This window comes from Papio anubis, chromosome 4 (assembly GCF_008728515.1).
Source record: "Papio anubis isolate 15944 chromosome 4, Panubis1.0, whole genome shotgun sequence".
In the NCBI taxonomy this organism is placed as follows: domain Eukaryota; kingdom Metazoa; phylum Chordata; class Mammalia; order Primates; family Cercopithecidae; genus Papio; species Papio anubis.
Window position 1 is genome coordinate 138,040,965 of NC_044979.1, and position 19,067 is coordinate 138,060,031.

Below are 19,067 nucleotides of genomic sequence, written 5' to 3' on the forward strand. Positions count from 1 at the left end.
GTTCCTTCACTTCGGGAGCCTTCCATGTGTTTGAGGGACACAGTGCCTGCTTCTGCAACTTACTTCCAAATGCTCAGCAAAAGTGGTGGGCGGGTAGGGGAGGGGGGAGGCCACAAAGCACATGTTAACCACTGTGGATCTGGGTAAAAAGGCAGGGTGGGCCGCACGTGGCCTCAGCGCCCGTAATCCCAGCAGCACTTTGGGAGGTCGAGGCGGGCGGATCACCTGAGGTCAGGAGTTAAGAGACCAGCTTGACCAATATGATGAAACCCTATCTCTACTAAAAATACAAAAATCAGCTGGGCGTGGTGGCGGGTGCCTGTAATCCCAGCTACTTGGGAGGCTGAGGCAGGAGAATCACTTGAACCTGGGAGGTGAGCAGTTGCAGTGAGCCGAGATCGCGCCATCGCACTACAGCCTGGGCAACAAGAGCGAAACTCCGTCTCAAAAAAAAAAAAAAAAAAAGAGTATGCAGGTGTTCACTGTACTAATCTTTCCATTTTTACACAGCTTTGAAATTTTTTCAAGAAGAAAGGAAAACAAGCAAACACCCAGAAAGTACACTGAACTCTGAGTGAGAGAACTAGGAAGCTAGTGCGTCTCTCAAAAGCTGCTGAACAGGTAACAGAACAGGTAAGATCAAATGTGGGTAGGTGTCAGGTAACAGTCTCACTCATCAAGTACGGGCTTGGAGATGAAGTTCTGAGAAAAAGACTGTTCAAGTCCATCCAGGCTCTGGGCTGCGGGTGTCCTGCTGGCTGGACCAAGCTACATGCATGGGGGCTGAATGAGGCAGGAAGAAGATCATAAGAAGACAGGGGCACTGTTCTACCCTCTAAAATTTCCAGCCATCACCAACCGCTGTGTCTTCTTTCTACGCTGGTCCCTTTTGATGTCCTGAAATCGCCTCTCTATCTCTGGCTATAATCTCCCTGGCCTCCTTCTTCACTCACTCCCTGCTCTCACTCCCAGCTGACAAATTTCCCAAATGGAAGCCCGACCACTTGCTCTAGAGCTCTGGGCCCAGGAACCCAGCCTTCCGTATATAAGGCCCACATCACCTGTGTCCCAAGTGGAACCTACTATATCTCACAGCTGTATCGCTTCTGCCCCTTCCCCCACGTGCTCCCTGTGACTTAATAGTTGCAAGAAAATAAAATCCCTGCCAGGCGCGGTGGCTCATGCCTGTAATCCTAGCACTTTGGGAGGTCGAGGCAGGTGGATCACTTGAGGTCAGGAGATCGAGACCAGCCTGGCCAACATGGTGAAACTGTGTCTCTACTAAAAATACAGAAACTAGCTGGGTGTGGTGGTGTGCACCTGTAATCTCACTTGCTTGAGAGGCTGAGACAGGAGAATCACTTGAACCCGGGAGGGGGAGACTGCAGTGAGCCAAGATCACGCCACTGCACTGTAGCCTGGGTGACAGGGCAAGACTCTGTCTCAAAAAAAAAGAAAAAAGAAAAATCCCTAAGACTGTACCAATATGGGCCCTTTCAGGGGCTTTGGAAATGTCTCATTTCCTTTTCTCATCAGCCTGATATGATTTCACATTTTTTTTCCAATGGGAGACGCTAAAGAGGTGACAAGATTCAATAAATCCGCAAGAAAAATATAATTTCTGGTTTTCTAAACATCACTGAATCTTTACACAAAGGGCTGGCAAGGTCACCCGCGTGAAGCCCGGTCCCCTCTGTGGCTGTTCCTGCTAACAGGTAGGCAGGGCGGACGTCCCAGGTGACTTGCCACCCACGTGCCGTCTGCCAGATGGCTCAAGTCCTTCTCTGGAAGGATCCGTTAGAAACCACTTCCTTCTACCGAGCCTAGGCTTGCTCCTCGTGGCTTCTGCCTGATGTTCTGTTTCAAGCCTGCGATCAAGTGGCATCCCTGTGCCCCCGCCAGCCTCTCACCAAAGCACCGCACTCGTGGCAGTGGCAGCCCCAGACCAGCTCAGGGAACCAGGCGACTTCTGAGAGGGAACGCATGGGCTCCTAAAGGCCGTGACGAAAACAATCTGCCCATTGCAACCATACAAGGCGCTTCTGCTCGGAATCCACCACACCTCTGTATATTCTGAGCATAGCTTCCTTTTCCAGGAAAGCTTTCACCAAGGACCCAGTGGAAAATCACGTCGCAGAGCGCAAAATATGCACGACGCTGGGTCGGAGCAGCCAGGAAGGTACCATCTGGGCAGCACCTTTTGCCCACAGCATTTCTTTAACGTGACTAAAAAGATGAATTAGCCACGAAGGGTGGCTCAGGATAGAAATGAATAGAAAAGCTTACCTCTCCTTGGAAACTCTTCAGCAGCGGCGCTACCTGCTTGCGCAAATCCTGGAGCAGGAGGCGGAGGTCAGGAAGCAGCCATTTGAGAAGGAGAAAGAAGGGAAACATCGGTTAAGGCCTCCTAAAAACAGCATGGCAGTCAGTGCTGATTATCATCTAAAGCAAGCCTGGGGACCTCACCCGTTCCTGCACTCCTAAAACATGAATAACGCCAACTGGCGCTCCAGGATTTAAACTTATTTAAGAATACAACGAGGTGGTTCTTTCTTATTGTTGTTGTTGTTGTTGTTGAAGACAGAGTCTCATTCTGTCGACCAGGCTGGAGTGCACTGGCACAATCCCGGCTCACTGCAACCTCTGCCTCCTGGGCTCGAGTCATCCTCCCACCTCAGACTCCCAAGTAGCTGAGACTACAGGCGTACGCCACCATGCCTGGTTAATTTCTGTATCTTTTTGTAGAGACAGGGTTTCATCATGTCGTCCAGGCGAGGGTCAAACCACTGGGCTTAAGAGATCTGCCCACCTGAGCATCCCAAAGTGCTGGGATTACAGCCGTGAGCCACCCCACCAGCCTACAACGACTTTTTATTTCTACTAACTCCTGGTCACATATACCTCATTTTGAATGTGCTACAGACTAAAGCTTTTGGTGATGTCAGTTTAAATGAGATGATTCGCTTGGAATAAAAGAGACTAGAATGGGTGGTTTGACTGCTGTTTCTATCTGAAATGGACCTGGGCCACTGCACTGTGTTTTAGCTGCCTTTTTTTTGTTTTTTTTTTTTTTTTTTTTGAGATGCAGTCTCACTCTGTCACCCAAGCTGAAGTGCAGTGGCGCGATCTTGGCTCACTGCAACATCTGCCTCCCGGGTTTGAGTGATTCTCTCGCCTCAGCCTCCCAAGTAGCTGGGACTACAGGTGCCCACCACCATGCCGACTAATGTTTGTATTTGTAGTAGAAACGGGGTTTTGCCATGTTGGCCAGGATGGTCTCGAACTCCTGATCTCCGGTGATCCACCCACTTTCATCTCCCAAAGTGCTGGGATTACAGGCGTGAGCCACCATGACTGGCCCTAGCTGCCATTTTAATGCACCATTAATGGGAGATACAGCCTGTTTTGAATCCACATCTGACAAAGTCACAATAAATTTTATCCCATGCCACCAGTACCCATTTTGAAACACCAGGACATCCCATAGGTACGTACTTATGATCCTGTTCAGGGCATTTTATTTAAAATGAAGTAACTGAGAAAGTGCTTCAAATACTTTGAAAAGACTCAACTAAGATAATATTTACTGAAAGTTTAGGCATTTAAACTACGTTTTTTCTTTCTTTTTTTTTTTTTAAGATGGAGTCTCACTCTGTTGCCCAGGCTGGAGTGCACTGGCTAGATCTCAGCTCACTGCAACCTCCACCTCCAAGGTTCAAGTGATTCTCCTGCCTCAGCCTCCCGAGTAGCTGGGACTACAGGTGCCCACCACCACGTCCAGCTAATTTTTATATTTTTAGTAGAGACGGGGTTTCACCATGTTGGCCAGGCTGGTCTCAAACTCCTGACCTCAGGTGATCCACCCGCCTCAGCCTCCTAAAGTGCTGGGATTACAGGCGTGAGCCACTGCGCCAGGCCTACCTTTTGGTTCATGAACCCTTCTGAGAATCTGAGGAAAGCTACTGACCTTGCCATTAGAAATAAAACTCTGCAAATTATTTTATCAGAGCCTTCCTAAGTAAGACCTATCGAGATCCCAGATGAAGAAGTCTGCTTATCCAACACATACAGCCATATGTGCTTACTTATTTTTAAATATAACTTAAGTTAAATAAATTTGGGAAATTCAGTTTCTGAGTTACCCTAGCCACATTTCAAGGATTCGGTAGCCACTTGGCGCTAGTGGCTACTGCTTCCAACCATGCAAACACAGAACTTTTCCATCATTGCAGAGGGACCTACAGGATAGGCCTGTACAGCAAGTTTTTGTTTTTTTGAGACAGAGTCTTGCTCTGTCACCCAGGTTAGAGTATATAGTGGTGTGATCATAGCTCACTACAGCCTCAGCTTCCTAGGTTCAAGTGATCCTCCCACCTCAGCCTCCCGAGTAGCTGGGACTACAGATGCACACCATCATGCCTTGCTAATTTTCATATTTTTTTGTAGAGATAAGGGTCTTGCTATGTTGCCCAGGCTGGAATTCCTGGACTCAAGTGATCTGCCTGTCTCGATCTCCCAAAGTGCTGGGATTACAGGTGTGAGCCACTGCACCTGACCACTGTACCACAAGTTTTTTGACAAATATCACCAGCCCACATTATTTTGTACTGTGATCCTGTAGAAACATTTGGTCAAGAAGCATTGTAATTTCCCTTTTAACTGTATACTGTTCCAAAGGATGCATTTCTAAACGTGATACCATTATTTCCTTGGAGAAGTCAGTCCTGTTACTTCCTCCACTAGATGATTTTCTATATTTTTACACCAAGTTCCATGACAAAAAATAATCAGATTCTTTACCAATATGTTATTGCTTTTTTTTCCCCCCCCTAAGACGGGGTCTGGCTCTGTCACCCAGGCTGGACTGCAGTGGCATGATCTCAGCTCACTGTAACCTCCACCTCCTAGGTTCAAGGGATCCTCTCACCTCAACCTCCCATGTAGCTGGGACTACAGGCACACACCACCACACCTGGCTAGTTTTTGTATTTTTTGTAGAGACAGGGTTTCACCATGCTGCCCAGGCTGGTCTCGAACTCCCAGGTTCAAGCGATATGCCCGCCTTGGTCTCCCAAAGTTTGCGGATTATAGGCGTGAGCCACCATGCCCGGCCACCAATTTCTTTTTATATGAATAAGGCTATCTGTGGTCAGCACCAATAATAGTTTGACAGAGATAACCACGTCCTCATAGCTGGCACCTGTGAACACATCAGATTGCGATGGTAAAAGGGGCTTTTGCAGATGGGATTATGTCAGGGATCATGAGTCAGGAGATGATCCTGGATTATCCAGGTGGGCCCGGTGTAATCCCAGTGCTCCTAGTAAGAGAGAGGCAGGAGGCTCAGAATCAGAGGAGATCTGAGGACGGACGCAGAGGTCGGAATGCTATAGGAATGCGGACAGCCCGAGAGGCTGGAAACTGCCAGGAAACTGATTCTCCCCCAGAGCTTCTGATAGGAACACAATTCTGGCTGACACCTTGATTCCAGCCTGGGAAATCCCATTTTGGACTCCTGAACTCGAGCACTGTCAGATGATAAATTTCTGTTGTTTTAAGCCACTCGGCGCATGGCAGGTTGCGATAGCAGCAACAGGAAGCTAACATATCACTGCATCCCATTGTGCTTTTCAGAAAGGTAGAGGACAAAATGTAACACAAAGGGTAACAAGCGAAAAGAGGGTGGAAGGTGTAAAGAATGATGGAGGAGAGATTACTGTGTGATCCCAGCAGGGTCCAGGGAAAATGACCACGGGGCCTGGCACACAGTGGGGACTCAAAAGACAGGGAATGGGTGCATGAGGGAATGTATGGAAGAATAGCTATGGCCGGGCATGGTGGCTCACACCTGTAATGCCAGCACTTTGGGAGGCTGAGGCAAGTGGATTACCTGCGGTCAGGAGTTTGAGACCAGCCTAGCCAGCATGGCGAAACCCTGTCTCTACTCAAAATACAAAAATTAGCTGGGCATGGTGGTGCATGCCTGTAGTCCAGGCTACACAGGAGGTTGAGGTGGGAGGATCACTTAAACCCCGGAGGCAGAGGCTGCAGTGAGCTGAGACCGCACCAATGCCCTCTAGCCTGGGTGACAGAGTGAGACTCCGTCTCAAAGAAAAAACAAAAAAAGGCTTAACAAGGGCCCAGATTCAGAGAGGAAAGAGACAAGTCAGATGAAGTCATGGAATGAGAAAGCTGGTGGGGCTGAGAGATTTCAGATTACAGCAGAGAAATGGAAGAGGGCAGAGCTTGATAGAGGAGAACAGGGGGCTGGGGCACAGGGGCAAGGCCAGGCCCTGAATGGCAGTGTGCCTTACCAGGCGTGCTCCCAGGTTACCCCAACCCTGCAACCTGGCACAGGGCCAGCCTCACCCAAACACCAGCTCTGAGAAGTACAGGAGATGATACAATTATTTCTATATTCCATTGCAGCATTCCAGAAAGGCAGAAGGGCTTTGCCTTTTATAATGTCCTTAAATAAAGCTAACTCCTCTCACCCCATCCACGTAGATTTTTTCCCTTTTGAGCATATTCATGTCTCCTAACAGACCTACAAAAATAACCTTTTTGATATTAAAGCTACATGTGTGTTTGTACACACACTCACGCACACACACATATTTAAAGACAGTTGAAGAGGGAAAAACCACTATATACTCACACGTATCATACACAAACTGATATATATGTACTTCAAGCTGCCAGCCAAAAATCACTCATTCTAATTTCATCTTTGGCAGTTTGAGAAATTCCCGATCCAATTCTGCTGCCTGCAAATATTATTCAGTTTTGTACTAAACTAAGAAGACAGATACAAAGATGTTCAATTCTGGCCAGGCACGGTGGCTCATGCCTAGAGTCCCAGTACACTGGGAGACTCCCCACCTCAACCTGGGGGGTTGAGGCTGCAGTGAGCCAAGATCGTGCCATTACACTCCAGGCTGGGTGACAGAGAGAGACTCTGTCTCAAAAAAGATGCTCAATTCCGACCCACAGAATTCTCCATCGTCGGTTAGCAAGGACATGATATGATTTACTGTCTTTCTAGAACACAGCACTCTTTGCTGTCTGGACAGCACCAGAAAATGCAGACTCTGCCACTTACTGGTCCTCATGCACACCCGCATAATCCTCCTTTGTGGTCATAAACTAGAAAAAGTGGGGTTCAGGCTGGTCAAAACTACAGTGGAACAAATGATAATGAGGCAGTGAACACATGTTTAAAAACTGTTTTCTGGGGAAGATGGAGTCTCGCTTTGTCACCCAGGCTGGAGTGCAGTGACGTGATCTTAGCTCACTGCAACCTCCACCCCCCAGATTCAAGCGATTCTCCTGCCTCAGCCTCCCAAGTAGCTGGGACTACAGGTGCGAGCCACCCCGCCCTGCTCATTTTTGTACTTTCAGTAGAGACAAGGTTTCACCATGTTGGTCAGGCTGGTCTCAAACTCCTGACCTCAAGGAATTTGCCCACCTCGGCATCCCAAAGTGCCGGGATTGCAGGCTTGCGCCACTGCACCCGGCCACGTTTTAAAACTTAATTACTTCGAGTTACACACTTAATTCATTTACAGGCTTGTCAGTGATGTTTTTTCACCTTGCTTTCATCCCATCCCATCTATTGGGCAAAAAGTAACAAACATCTTAATGCACAGAAAGTCAAGGTCTTGAGATAATTCCTATCGAATGTCTTTTGGTGAAAGCCAAAATAGCTCATGCCATCCTCCTCTCCTTTGAGTACACAGCAAATAAATAATGTTTACACAGAGATGTTTCTATGTAAAAGGATTTCCATTATTTTCTCTTTTTTTTTTTTTTTTTGTTTTTTTGTTTTTTTGAGACAGTGTCTCTCTCTCTCTTCCATCCAGGCTGGAGTGCAGTGGCTCAATCATAGCTCACTGCAGTCTTGACCTCCTGGGCACGAGCAATCCTCCCATCTCAGCACCCCGAGCAGCTGGGACTACTGGCATGCGCCACCATGTCCAGCTAATTTTTGCATTTTTTGTAGAGACGGGGTTTCACCATGCTGCCCAGGCTGATCTCAAACTCCTAGGCTCAAGTGATCTACCCACCTTGGCCTCCCAGAGTGCTGGGATTACAGGGGTGTGCTACTGTCTGGCCGGATTTCCATTATTCTTGAAACCGCTGATTCACAACTCAGTTTTCAGGTCAGAGAACTGAACAGCAAAATGCTATTAAGGAGTTTTTTAGGTAATGCTAATTGCTGGAGGAAACCATTCTGACGTAAAAGCAAAATAGAGACAAATAAAATCATCAGGCAGTGTTCAATTGCACCTGTAATGTATGAGCGGGAGTCGTAACACACACACTCCCGGGCCCTCTCTAGAAGGCTCTGCTCTATCTTAGGGCCTCATGCTCCCAATTCCCATGAGCTCTCTTCCGCTCCCCATATCCCAGAGTCGCGTGCCAGGGACCCAGAGCTGGTGACATGCTGAGCTGCTGCACAGAGGCTCACCTCTGTCTGCAGGAGTGAGAGCCTCGCTGGAATCAGCACAAACACAAAAAATACACAGAAGGAGGCTGTGAATTACAAACACATCTCCAAAGTCATCGAGTCGTCTCTATTTTTAAAATATCTGGGCTGGGTGTGGTGGCTCACACCTGTAATCCCAGCACTTTGGGAGGCTGAGGCAGACAGATCACCTGAGGTCGGGAGTTCGAGACCAGCCTGACCAACATGGAGAAATCCTGTCTCTATTAATAAAAAAATACAAAATTAGCCAGGCATGGTGGTGTGTGCCTATAATCCCAGCTACTTGGAAGGCTGAGGCAGGAGAATCACTTGAACCTAGGAGGCAGATGTTGCGGTGAACCGAGATTGCACCATTGTACTCCAGTCTGGGCAACAACAGTGAAACTCCGTCTCCAAAAAAAAAAAAAAAAAAAAAAAAGTCTGGTAACTCATATCTGTAATCCCAGCACTTTGGGAGGCCAAGGCAGGAGAATTGCTTGAGCCCAGGCATTCGGGACCAGCCTGGGCAACATGGTAAAACCCTGTCGCTAGAAAAAATACAAAAATTAGCAAGTATGGTGGTGCAGGCTTGTAGTCCTATCTACTTGGGAGGATGGTTTGAACCTAGGAGTTTGGGATGGCAGTGAGCTATGACTGTGCCACCACTCCAGCCTGGGGTGACAGAGCAAGACCCTGTCTCCAAATGGGGAAAAAAAAAAAAAAATCTAATAATCCAGATTTTTCTGGATTTTTTTTCACTCTACAGTAACTTGGATGCTTTTCTGGGAAATAACCCTGACTTCATTTAAGAGGTGCAGCATCTCTTGGTGGTACCCCACCCTCTACAGTGACAGCTCGGCGGTGGGACCCTTTCTCCTTTGGTGACAATGTAGTCTTTCCAAGAGCACTGGGGCAGGGTAGGGGTAGTGAGGAGCTGAACTGGGTCACTTCTGAAAGACTCGATTCTGACTCTCTCAAGGTTGTTGCCAATGGTGCTAGGGGTGGGGACCCTTAGGGACCTGGCCCTGTGGCTTGGCCTGTTCAGTTGTCACCTTCTGTTCCAGATATCTCCTACCTGGGGTAATTCTCTGCTCTTGCCTCTCCCCTCTCCTCTGGTCTTAGCTCACATTGTCTTTTTTTTTTCAGACGGAGTTTCACTCTTGTCGCCCAGGCTGAAATGCAGTGGCATGATCTCAGCTCACTGCAACCTCCGCCTCCTGGGTTTAAGCAATTCTCCTGTCTCGGCTTCCCAAGTAGCTGGAATTACAGGCACCCGCCACCATGCCTGGCTAATTTTTGTATTTTTAGTAGAGACGGGGTTTATGTTGGCCAGGCTGGTCTTGAACTCCTGACCTCAAGGGATCCACCTGCCTCACCCTCCCAAACTGTTGGGATTACAGGCGTGAGCCACTGCGCCCAACCCCAATGTCTTTTTATAAGGCCCTGGTAGCACCAATGAGAGAACAGTAATTACTGGTGAAAGAAAAAATGTTCTTAGTATTTATTTTCCTGGATGTCATATAAAATAGCTGTAAGTTTCCCTCATCAATGTATACAAGAGCTCAGACCAGGTATGAAGTCTTTAAAAACAAGACAATATATATTATGTGATATGCGGACTGTAGACCTCAACTTAAAATATAGTTCAGTGAAAAATAAGTTTATTTTGTTCCAGGATACTGAAACCGTCACTTCCCATCTCATCTGAAGATGAACCATATAACCATCAACACGGCATCGTTCCTTTGGTTACTTTTATAGATGAACACATATTCCTTCCAGTCCTTGTGATAGAAAAGGGTAATTTTAAATGGCATTGAAACTCAAGTATTAAATAAAAAATATCTTTCTATACAACAGCAGACAGTAAGTATGTCCTGGCAATTTCTCAAAGATTTTAGTTCACAGGTTTGAGAAAAATTCCATTAGCTTTAATTATTTATCAGCAGTCAATTTAGATTACTGTTCTTGACCTATTTTTACAGTGTATGGGCCACCCAGCAATGAAATAAATGAATAGTCTTTTTCTACAATGGCTGATTTTCTGAAATAATAGAAATCTGGTTTAAAGGAGGAATGAAACCCCAAACATGTAATTACCACAATATATAACTCGCCACGCTGCTTTTGTAGTTGGATAAAATGCACATCTTTGTGAGTTTTTTGGTTATTAAATAAGATTATCTTGAAAGGGATAAACTCACTCCTGCTGTAATTTCTTCCCATTTAAATGTCTTTGCACCATTTAAAACACGTTCCGTGTCCTGGCAGCAAGTCTCCAATGCTGATGCTATGGCTTTTGCGTGGTGCCTGGTACAACTCCACCACGGGAAGGGCTGGCTTTGGGGGACTGGTGGGATGGGGAGCTGAGATGAGGGTGCAGGATTTCAACACAGGGTGCCTGCTGGTAAGCAGCGAGGGGTACCCTGAAACCGCAGGCGGGGACCCCTGAGTTCCCGAGCAACAGGGAATCTGCAAGGCTTTGATGATGAGACTGGGCATGGTGGCTCACGCCTGTAATCCCAGCACTTTGGGAGGCCAAGGCAGGTGGATCACATGAGGGCAGGAGTTCAAGACCAGCCTGGCCAACATGGTGAAACCCCATCTCTACTAAAAACAGAAAAATTAGCCAGGTGTGGTGGCATGCGCCTGTAATCCCAGCTACTCTGAAGGCAGAGGCTGCAGTGAGCCGAGATTGCGCCACTGCACTCCAGCCAGGGCAATAGAATGAGACTATGTCTCAAAAAACAAAAAAACAAAAAAAGACTTGTCTGATGTTGAAAAGTGGTGTGTGTGTGTGTGCGTGTGTGTGTGTGTGTTTGTGTTTAGGGGGTGGTTATCTAAGTGGTAATGCCTGAATGTGGGCCGATAAAGATTGAGGATGGTGCAAAGGACTCAGAAGAAGGGCAGATTCGAACTGCACGGAGGCCGTGATCTGGCAGCACGTGGCCACGGCTCAGGGTTATGGTGGAGCCTGGATGCCAATGCCGCTAAGCCAGCGATCCTCAAAGCAGGGTCTGGGGACTCCCGGCTCTCCAGATCCTTTTCATGGATCCACAAGGTCAAAACTACTCTTGTTACTTGCCTTTTCCTCGCCTTCTCCTGCAAGTGTACAGTGGAGTTTTCTAGATGGCTGCGATGTGTGACGATAGCCTCACTCTGACACCAGTGGCTCGTGTGTTTGTGTGTTCCTGTGCTTTGCAGACTCCTCAGCTTTCATGGCTAACACAGTCAATACTGAGAGATACAACACACACACGCACACACGCACGCAACCTCTCCGGAGTCCCCAATTTAAAGAGACTGAAACTTTGAGAAATGGTTGCACTAAGGCTTCTTCTGGTCTCAGAGCTGAGAACCGCTCATTGTCAAGGGAAAGGCTGTTTGTCCACTCTGAGATCCTGTGTGTGGCCTCACGGGCAGCTCAGACAGGACAGCCAGAGCCTCGCTGGCATCTGGGGATCAGACACCTCACTGAGAGGGGCATGCAAGCGCCAGCTCCAGTAGCCTGGGCTGGCATCAGCCCTGCCCAGTCTCCAAAGCCACGTGTCCAGGGCTAGCCCACCTGGCACAGGAATTTCCTGCAGGACTCTCCTCGTGGCCAGGGGATCAGCGGTGGGAAACAGGAGAAGCCAAATTCAGGCTCCATTGGTTAATTCTCTTAAATAAGTCTGATTTGATTCTAGGTCTGATTTCAAAATATTCTTCCAGGTCCCTTTCTGAATAACTGCTCATGTCTAAACCTCTGACTGGGCACAGTGGCTCACACCTGTAATCCCAGTACGTTGGGAGGCCCAGACAGGAGGATTCCTTGAGGCCAGGAGTTTGAGACCAGTCTAGGCAACATAGGGAGACTCCTGCTCTACAAAAAAATTTTTAAAAATTTACCCAGGCATGGTGGCAAGTGCCTATAGTCCCAGCTACTCGGGAGGGTGAGGTGGGAGGATCGCTTGAGCCCAGGAGGTTGAGGCCGCAGTGAGCTATAATCACGCCACTGCACTCCAGCCTGGGTGACAGAGCAAGACTTCATCTCAAAAATAAACAAATCTCTAGTTACATTTCAGAACTTTGAAAACACAGTTGTGATTTATTGATTTATTGATGTATCTATACATCAATAGATTTGGAATTTGTCAAAGAGAGGAACCACATGTTTTTCTGAGACAGAGTCTCGCTCTGTTGCCCAGGCTGGAGTGCAGTGGTGTGATCTTGGCTCACTGCAACCTCCACTTCCCAGACTCAAGCGATTCTCGTGCCTCAGCCACCTGAGTAGCTGGGATTACAGGTGTGTGTCACCATACCTGGCTAATTTTTGTATTTTTTTAGTAGAGATGGGGTTTCTCCATGTTGGCCAGGCTGGTCTGAAACTCCTGACCTCAGGTGATCCACCCATCTCGGCCTGCGGAAGTGCTGGGTTATAGACATGAACCACCACATCCGGCCCACGTATTATATATTAATTTATTCAAAAATCATTTGAGCATTAATTACGAGTAGTGAATGAGACAGTCAGTCCCTGCCCTCAGGAAGCTTATGTGCTAGCAAGAGTGGTGAGGTCTCAATTTCTAGGAGACATTTGAGGAGATGTACAGTCCTCTATTCCTGGGCGATGGTGCTAGGTTCGGAGCAGACACTCAGTGAATACTTGTGGATTGAATGAATGAAGAGATGCTCTTCCCAGACTCATCACCAAGCTCACTTTTTTTTTTTTTTTTGAGACAAAGTCTCCCTGTGTTGCCCAGGTTGGAGTGCAGTGGCACGATCTTGGCTTACTGCAACCTCCGCCTCCCGGGTTCAAGCAATTCTCCTGCCTCAATCTCCTGAGTAGCTGGGATTACAGGCGCCCACCACCACGTCAGGATAATTTTTGCATTTTTAGTAGAGACAGGGTTTCACCATGTTGGCCATGCTGGTCTCGAACTCCTGACCTCAGGTGATCTACCAGCCTTGGCCTCCCAAAGTGCTGGGATACAGAAGTGAGCCACCACGACCAGCCCAAGCTACTATTTTATGGACACTGCTGCAAAGGGAACTCCTGTGCTAGACAGGGATGGACCCCAAAGGCACCATTTCACCCCAGGACTCTCTGAAACCAACCAAGATGTGTGACTCCGACTTTTGCCACTGTGTCATTTATTCCAGATCTTAGGCCCTGCTAACATTTAGACAAATGGGCTGTTTAAAATCAGAATGCAGATGAATCTTTCCTCTTAGTACTTTCAGGAGTCTATCTGTAAGAATAATCAGAGATGTAGGCAGAGATTTATGCACAAGAATGTCCAGCATGAGTTTAGAACAGAGAACTACTGGGAACAATGTGGATCCCAACACCAGGGGAGTACTTACTAGAGAATTTTACTAAAGCAGTACAATAGCATATTAGGTAGTCAGTATAATTCTTTGTAAGAAACGAGGTCTTGCTCTGTCGTCCAGGCTGGAGTGCAGAGGTGCGGTCATCACTCACTGCAGCCTGGAGTCAGTATCATTAGTTTTTGAAGAAGAGCAAAGACTTGGAATGAGGCACGTGACTTCCATTTATTCGACAGATGTTTGTTGAGTGGCTATTTTGGGCCTTCCGGCCCTGTTTCAAGGGCTTCTTCAATCATGAGCAGAGTCCACAGGCTGCTGTGCCTCCTGAGCTTCTGTTGTGTGGCAGGTGAGATATGAGTCAAATCACCACCAACATGGATGACACTTACCTGTGGCCAGTGCTGCAGAAAGGGGCACGTGGTGTGAAGGGCGTTTAAGAGGCAAACTGGCCAGGCACAGGGGAACATGCCTGTAATCCCAGCACTTTGGGAGGTTAAGGCGGGGGGACTGCTTGAGCTCCGGAGCTCAACACCAGCCTGGGCAACATAGCCAGACCCCATCTCTACTAAAAATCAAAAAAATTAGCTGGGTATGGTGGCACGTACCTGTAGTCCCAGTTACTTGGGAGGCTAAGGGAGGATTGCTTGAGCCTGGGAGGTCGAGACCAGCCTGGGCAACAGAGGAAGATCTCATCTCTACAAAAAATGTTTAAAAAGTAGCCAGATGTGGTGGCACGTGCCTGTAATTCCAGCTACTTGGGAGTCTGAGGTGGGAGGACTGCTTGAGCCTAGGAGGTCAAGGCTGCAGTGAGTCGTGATTGCGCCACCGCACTCCAGCCTGGTGACAGAGTGAGACCCTGCTTCCAAAAAAAAGAAAAAGAAAAAAAGAGGCAGACTTGACCCTAGACAGCAGAGAAGGCTCCTTTGGGGAAGGAGCACCTGAGGTCAGATCTGGACGATGTGTAGGGGGCGGGTGAGTGAAAGGAGCCACGAACTTTTATAAAGCATGTTTACAGTTTAACCCCAACATGACAACAATGAATCTCACACACATATATGCATTTGGACAACACTACCATGAAAGACATTGGCATGAAATGGGAGATGTTTCTAAGTGAACACAACTATGGCTTTTCTTTTTCCTTTGTCTTTAAATAAATTGTATCCTTTCGGCTGGACATGGTAGCTCACACCTGTAATCCCAGCACTTTGGGAGGCTGAGGCAGGTAGATCACCTGAGGTCAGGAGTTCGAGACCAGCCTGGCAAACATGGTGAAACCCTGTCTCTACTAAAAATACAAAAATTAGCTGGGCATGGTGGTGTGTGCCTGTAGTCCAAGCTACTTGGGAGGCTGAGGCAGGAGAATTGCGTGACCCTGGGAGGCGGAGGTTGCAGTGAGCCGAGATCGCACCACTGCACTCCAGTCTAGGTGACAGAGCAAGACTCCATCTCAAAAATAAAATAAAATAAAATCAGATTTCAGGCACGCTCCTTTTGCAGTTCCAGTTTGATTTTCTTTGTTTCTCCACCTGGATGCCTGACTTCACATTTATTCATCACTTGTGTGCAACTAGCTTACCTAAAATTAAGCAGCTTGAAAAAGACATCCTTTCGTTCTTAGGTTCATAATCAGCACATATTGTTTATTAATATTTACTAGTTTCACAGCGCTGCTCAGAGGAATAATTAATAATGAACGATGGGTAAATCTACTTGCAGACACAAAGCACAGTGTATATGCTTTCTGGGACACTCACTCAAACACACACATGGACACAGAGGCAAGATCTTGGCAAGGCACCTGGTAACCCACGTGCAGCCAGAAAGAAAGATCTAAGCAGTGACCTCACAATTTTTAGATGCTTTTTTTCTTCTTCTTCTTCTTTTTTTTTTGGTAGTCGGGGGATACCACAGAGCCACTGGCATTGAAAATGCAGCCCATAATTTCTTAATTTCTAAATGGAATTATTTATACCATACAGATAGCAACCAAGTCTAAGCAACATGTAACTTAGGGGGCAACTAGGGAATTTAAACCTTTGAAACTAGATTTTATGTTTAAAGACGCTCAGAGGCTTCCCAACGGATTATCCCAACATAGCAAGCGAAGGAGAAACAAAAACCCAAGCAAAGAAAGGCTTCCTGGCCCTCCCCGACTTTAGCATCCCCGATGGTAGAGCAGCACGCGGCTAGGAAGGGGACCCAACATCACTGCAGCCAAGAAAGTCCGTTCAAGGGCACCAGAGAAGCAGCAACTTAGTTTCATCCAGTTTTATCCAGCGGGTCCCAGCCCTGGGAGACCCCAGAGGTCTCTGCAGAGCGTAGAGTGTATCTAAAAAGAAGTCTAATTGGTATTGATCTATATGCCTAACTTTGCAGTTCTCAGGATGCGCGCTGTTTTAAAATGAGCACATTTCACAGGAAATTCTGGGCGGGAAATGGTGTTTGTGTTGTGGGAGTGAGTGGTGGCCGTACCGAGTATCCCTTATGTCGGTCTTTTGAGATACTATGAATGTAGCTTCTAAAAGGTGCATCTAACAGCAACCCACTGCGAAGGCCACAGAGGTCGGTCTCTTCTGAGCTTGCTGCCCAGGAGAGTTCCAGGGACCTGAACAGAGATAGACACAATTTAGAAGCTGCTGGACCTGAAGGATACACACGACTCAGTACCTGTTTCGCACCCTGTCTCTGGAAATGGAGCCACAAATTGCAACTTACTCAATAACAGATTAAAACGAAAAACAGGCTGGGTATGTTGACGCATGCCTATAATCCCAGCACTTTGGGAGGCTGAGGTGGGAGGACTGCTTGAGCCCAGGAGTTCGAGACCAGCTTGGGCAACATAGTGAGACCCTGTCGCTACAAAAAATACAAAAAATAGCCAGGCGTGGTGGCGTGTGCCTGTGGTCCCAGCTACTCAGGAGGCTGAGGTGGGAGGATGGCTTGAGCTCAGAGAGGTCAAGGCTGCAGTGAGCCGTGACTGTGCCACTGCACTCCAGCCTGGGAGACAGAACAAGACCCTTTCTCAAAAAAATAAGAAAACAGGCCGGGCGCGGTGGCTCAAGCCTGTAATCCCAGCACTTTGGGAGGCCGAGACGGGCGGATCACGAGGTCAGGAGATCGAGACCATCCTGGCTAACACAGTGAAACCCCGTCTCTATTAAGAAATACAAAAAACTAGCCGGGCGAGGTGGCGGGCGCCTGTAGTCCCAGCTACTCGGGAGGCTGAGGCCGGAGAATGGCGTGAACCCGGGAGGCGGAGCTTGCAGTGAGCTGAGATCCGGCCACTGCACTCTAGCCTGGGCGGCAGAGCGAGACTCCGTCTCAAAAAAAAAAAAAAAAAAAAAAAATAAGAAAACAAAATGAAGTGAGAGGACTTTGCGTATGAGTCAGTCAGTCAACAAGGCCGAGAATCCTCTATTTCCGGAGTGACTAGCCACAGAAAATACTGTATACGTGAGCTTGGATCTATGGAAAACTGTTGATGCTTAGAAAATTATTATGTGTTTGGTCAATAACTGCCTTTTGAATACTTCTGGAATTCCTCTAAGCAAGCTTTCTCAGGCCTATTCCCGAAAAGTGACTTTTACATGGTCCTGGAATTTTCTTCTGGATACACAACGTGGCTTCTTTGTAGCGAAACAATTTAGGAAAGAAATACAGTTGAAGACATTCTATATCTCTTGGCTGGAGCTGCTGGCCCTGGTAGATGAATCATAGAAGTCCATAAATGTCAAGCAAATTTGCACGGACTTTTCTTTTATTACCGTATATGGCAAATATAGATCTATTTATCTCCAACCATCTTGACATGAGCTTTGGTGATTTTTGTACCTTACTGTCTTTCTTACAAATTTCTCTTGATCTACGTCTCAGTCACGCATGTCCAACGACAGTAATGCCATTCATAACCCTGGGCCGGTGCCTTTTTTTTTTTTTTTGGTATGATGGCAGAATGGCAGAATGTTTAAACTGGTAAGTATTTGAGGTAGATCAAAGTACCTAGCTATTTACATTCTTGCTACATCTTAGCGAACACCACAGGGCTGTAAGGATTTCCGCAAGAATTTCACCTGAACAAGTTTTCTCCCCCAAGGAATTAGGTGTTTCTTATCATGCATTTGGGAATCAGCTGAAAAACCATGGTTGGTGCTGACTGCTTTTGATACATTCCTTAAAGAGATGAATATTGAAAATATTTTCAGGGTTCGAAAAGCTGACTTGCTGGGAAATTCCATGACTGGCTGAGATGACTTAAGAATTCTCTGGGGGAATGCTTCATTCATTCGTTAAATTTGTACCGGAGACAGAGATACAAAGATGGACAGCCCCCTCCGCCCCGACTCTCCAGGACACAAGTGGACTCGGGAATGCATACCTTCTGGAAGCAGCCAGGGCCATCTCTTCATGACCCCGGGCAGCACCTTCAAAAAGTCCAGCCAGAGAGGACGCCGGGGAAAGCAGAGTGACCAGTCTGTCTTCTGCTTTCATTGTCATATTACCCCATGTGACAAGTACAAAATCTTCAGCTACAACCTTTAAAAGCTACTGAAGGCCAGGCGTGCTGGCTCACGCTTGTTATCCTAGCGCTTTGGGAGGTCAAACCAGGCGGATCACTTGAGGTCAGGAGTTCGAGACCAGCCTGGCTAACATGGTGAAATCCCGTTTCTACTAAAAATACAAAAATTAGCCAGGCGTGGTGGCGCGCACCTATAGTTCCAGCTACTTGGGAGGCTGAGACCCGAGAATTGCTTCAACCCGGGAGGCAGAGGATGCAGTGAGCTGAGATCGCACCACTGCACTCCAGCCTGGACAACAGAGTAAGACCCCATCTCTTAAAGAAAAATTCTAAATAAATAAAATACATGTTTTTAAAAAAGCAAATCCTGTGAAATCAACAATATGGCAGTCTATGTTTAAAACCTAATTGGGTGAAATTATTTTAGAATACCCTTTCAAAGAGTCCTTTCTGTAGTCCCAAATTATCTGAAAAAAATAAATAAATTCAAGTGTCAACCAGCCTGGCCAACATGGTGAAACCCTGTGACCACTTGAACCCAGTGACCGGAGATCACACCATTGCATTCCAGCCTGGGTGACAAGCCCGAAACTCTGTCTCAAAATTAAAAAAAAAAAAATCAAGTGTCTAGGTATAGTAACAAAAATCCTCTCACCCTGCCACCAAAAACGATAGGGGTGTACCTCCGTGTCCTGCCTGGCTAGGCACCAACTCCATGGGGTAGTTCTCCCACCCACAGGGAGCTAACAAAAAAAGGCAGAAGGCTGGGCT

The 19,067-nt window shown here is 47.2% G+C and overlaps 1 protein-coding gene across 18 annotated transcripts in view; it reads right to left on the reverse strand.

Moving 5' to 3' along the window:
• The window catches only part of CUX1 (cut like homeobox 1), a 468,585-nt gene that overhangs the window by 251,842 nt on the left and 197,676 nt on the right, over positions 1–19,067 (reverse strand). For 15 of the 18 annotated variants that reach the window (XM_009202775.2, XM_009202774.2, XM_031665521.1 and 12 more), the window contains exon 3: positions 2,287–2,334. The exons of the other annotated variants lie outside the window; for them this stretch is intronic. In XM_009202775.2, the coding sequence (XP_009201039.1) occupies positions 2,287–2,334 (48 nt within the window). The remainder of the gene's footprint in view (positions 1–2,286; positions 2,335–19,067) is intronic. 18 annotated transcript variants of the gene reach the window in all.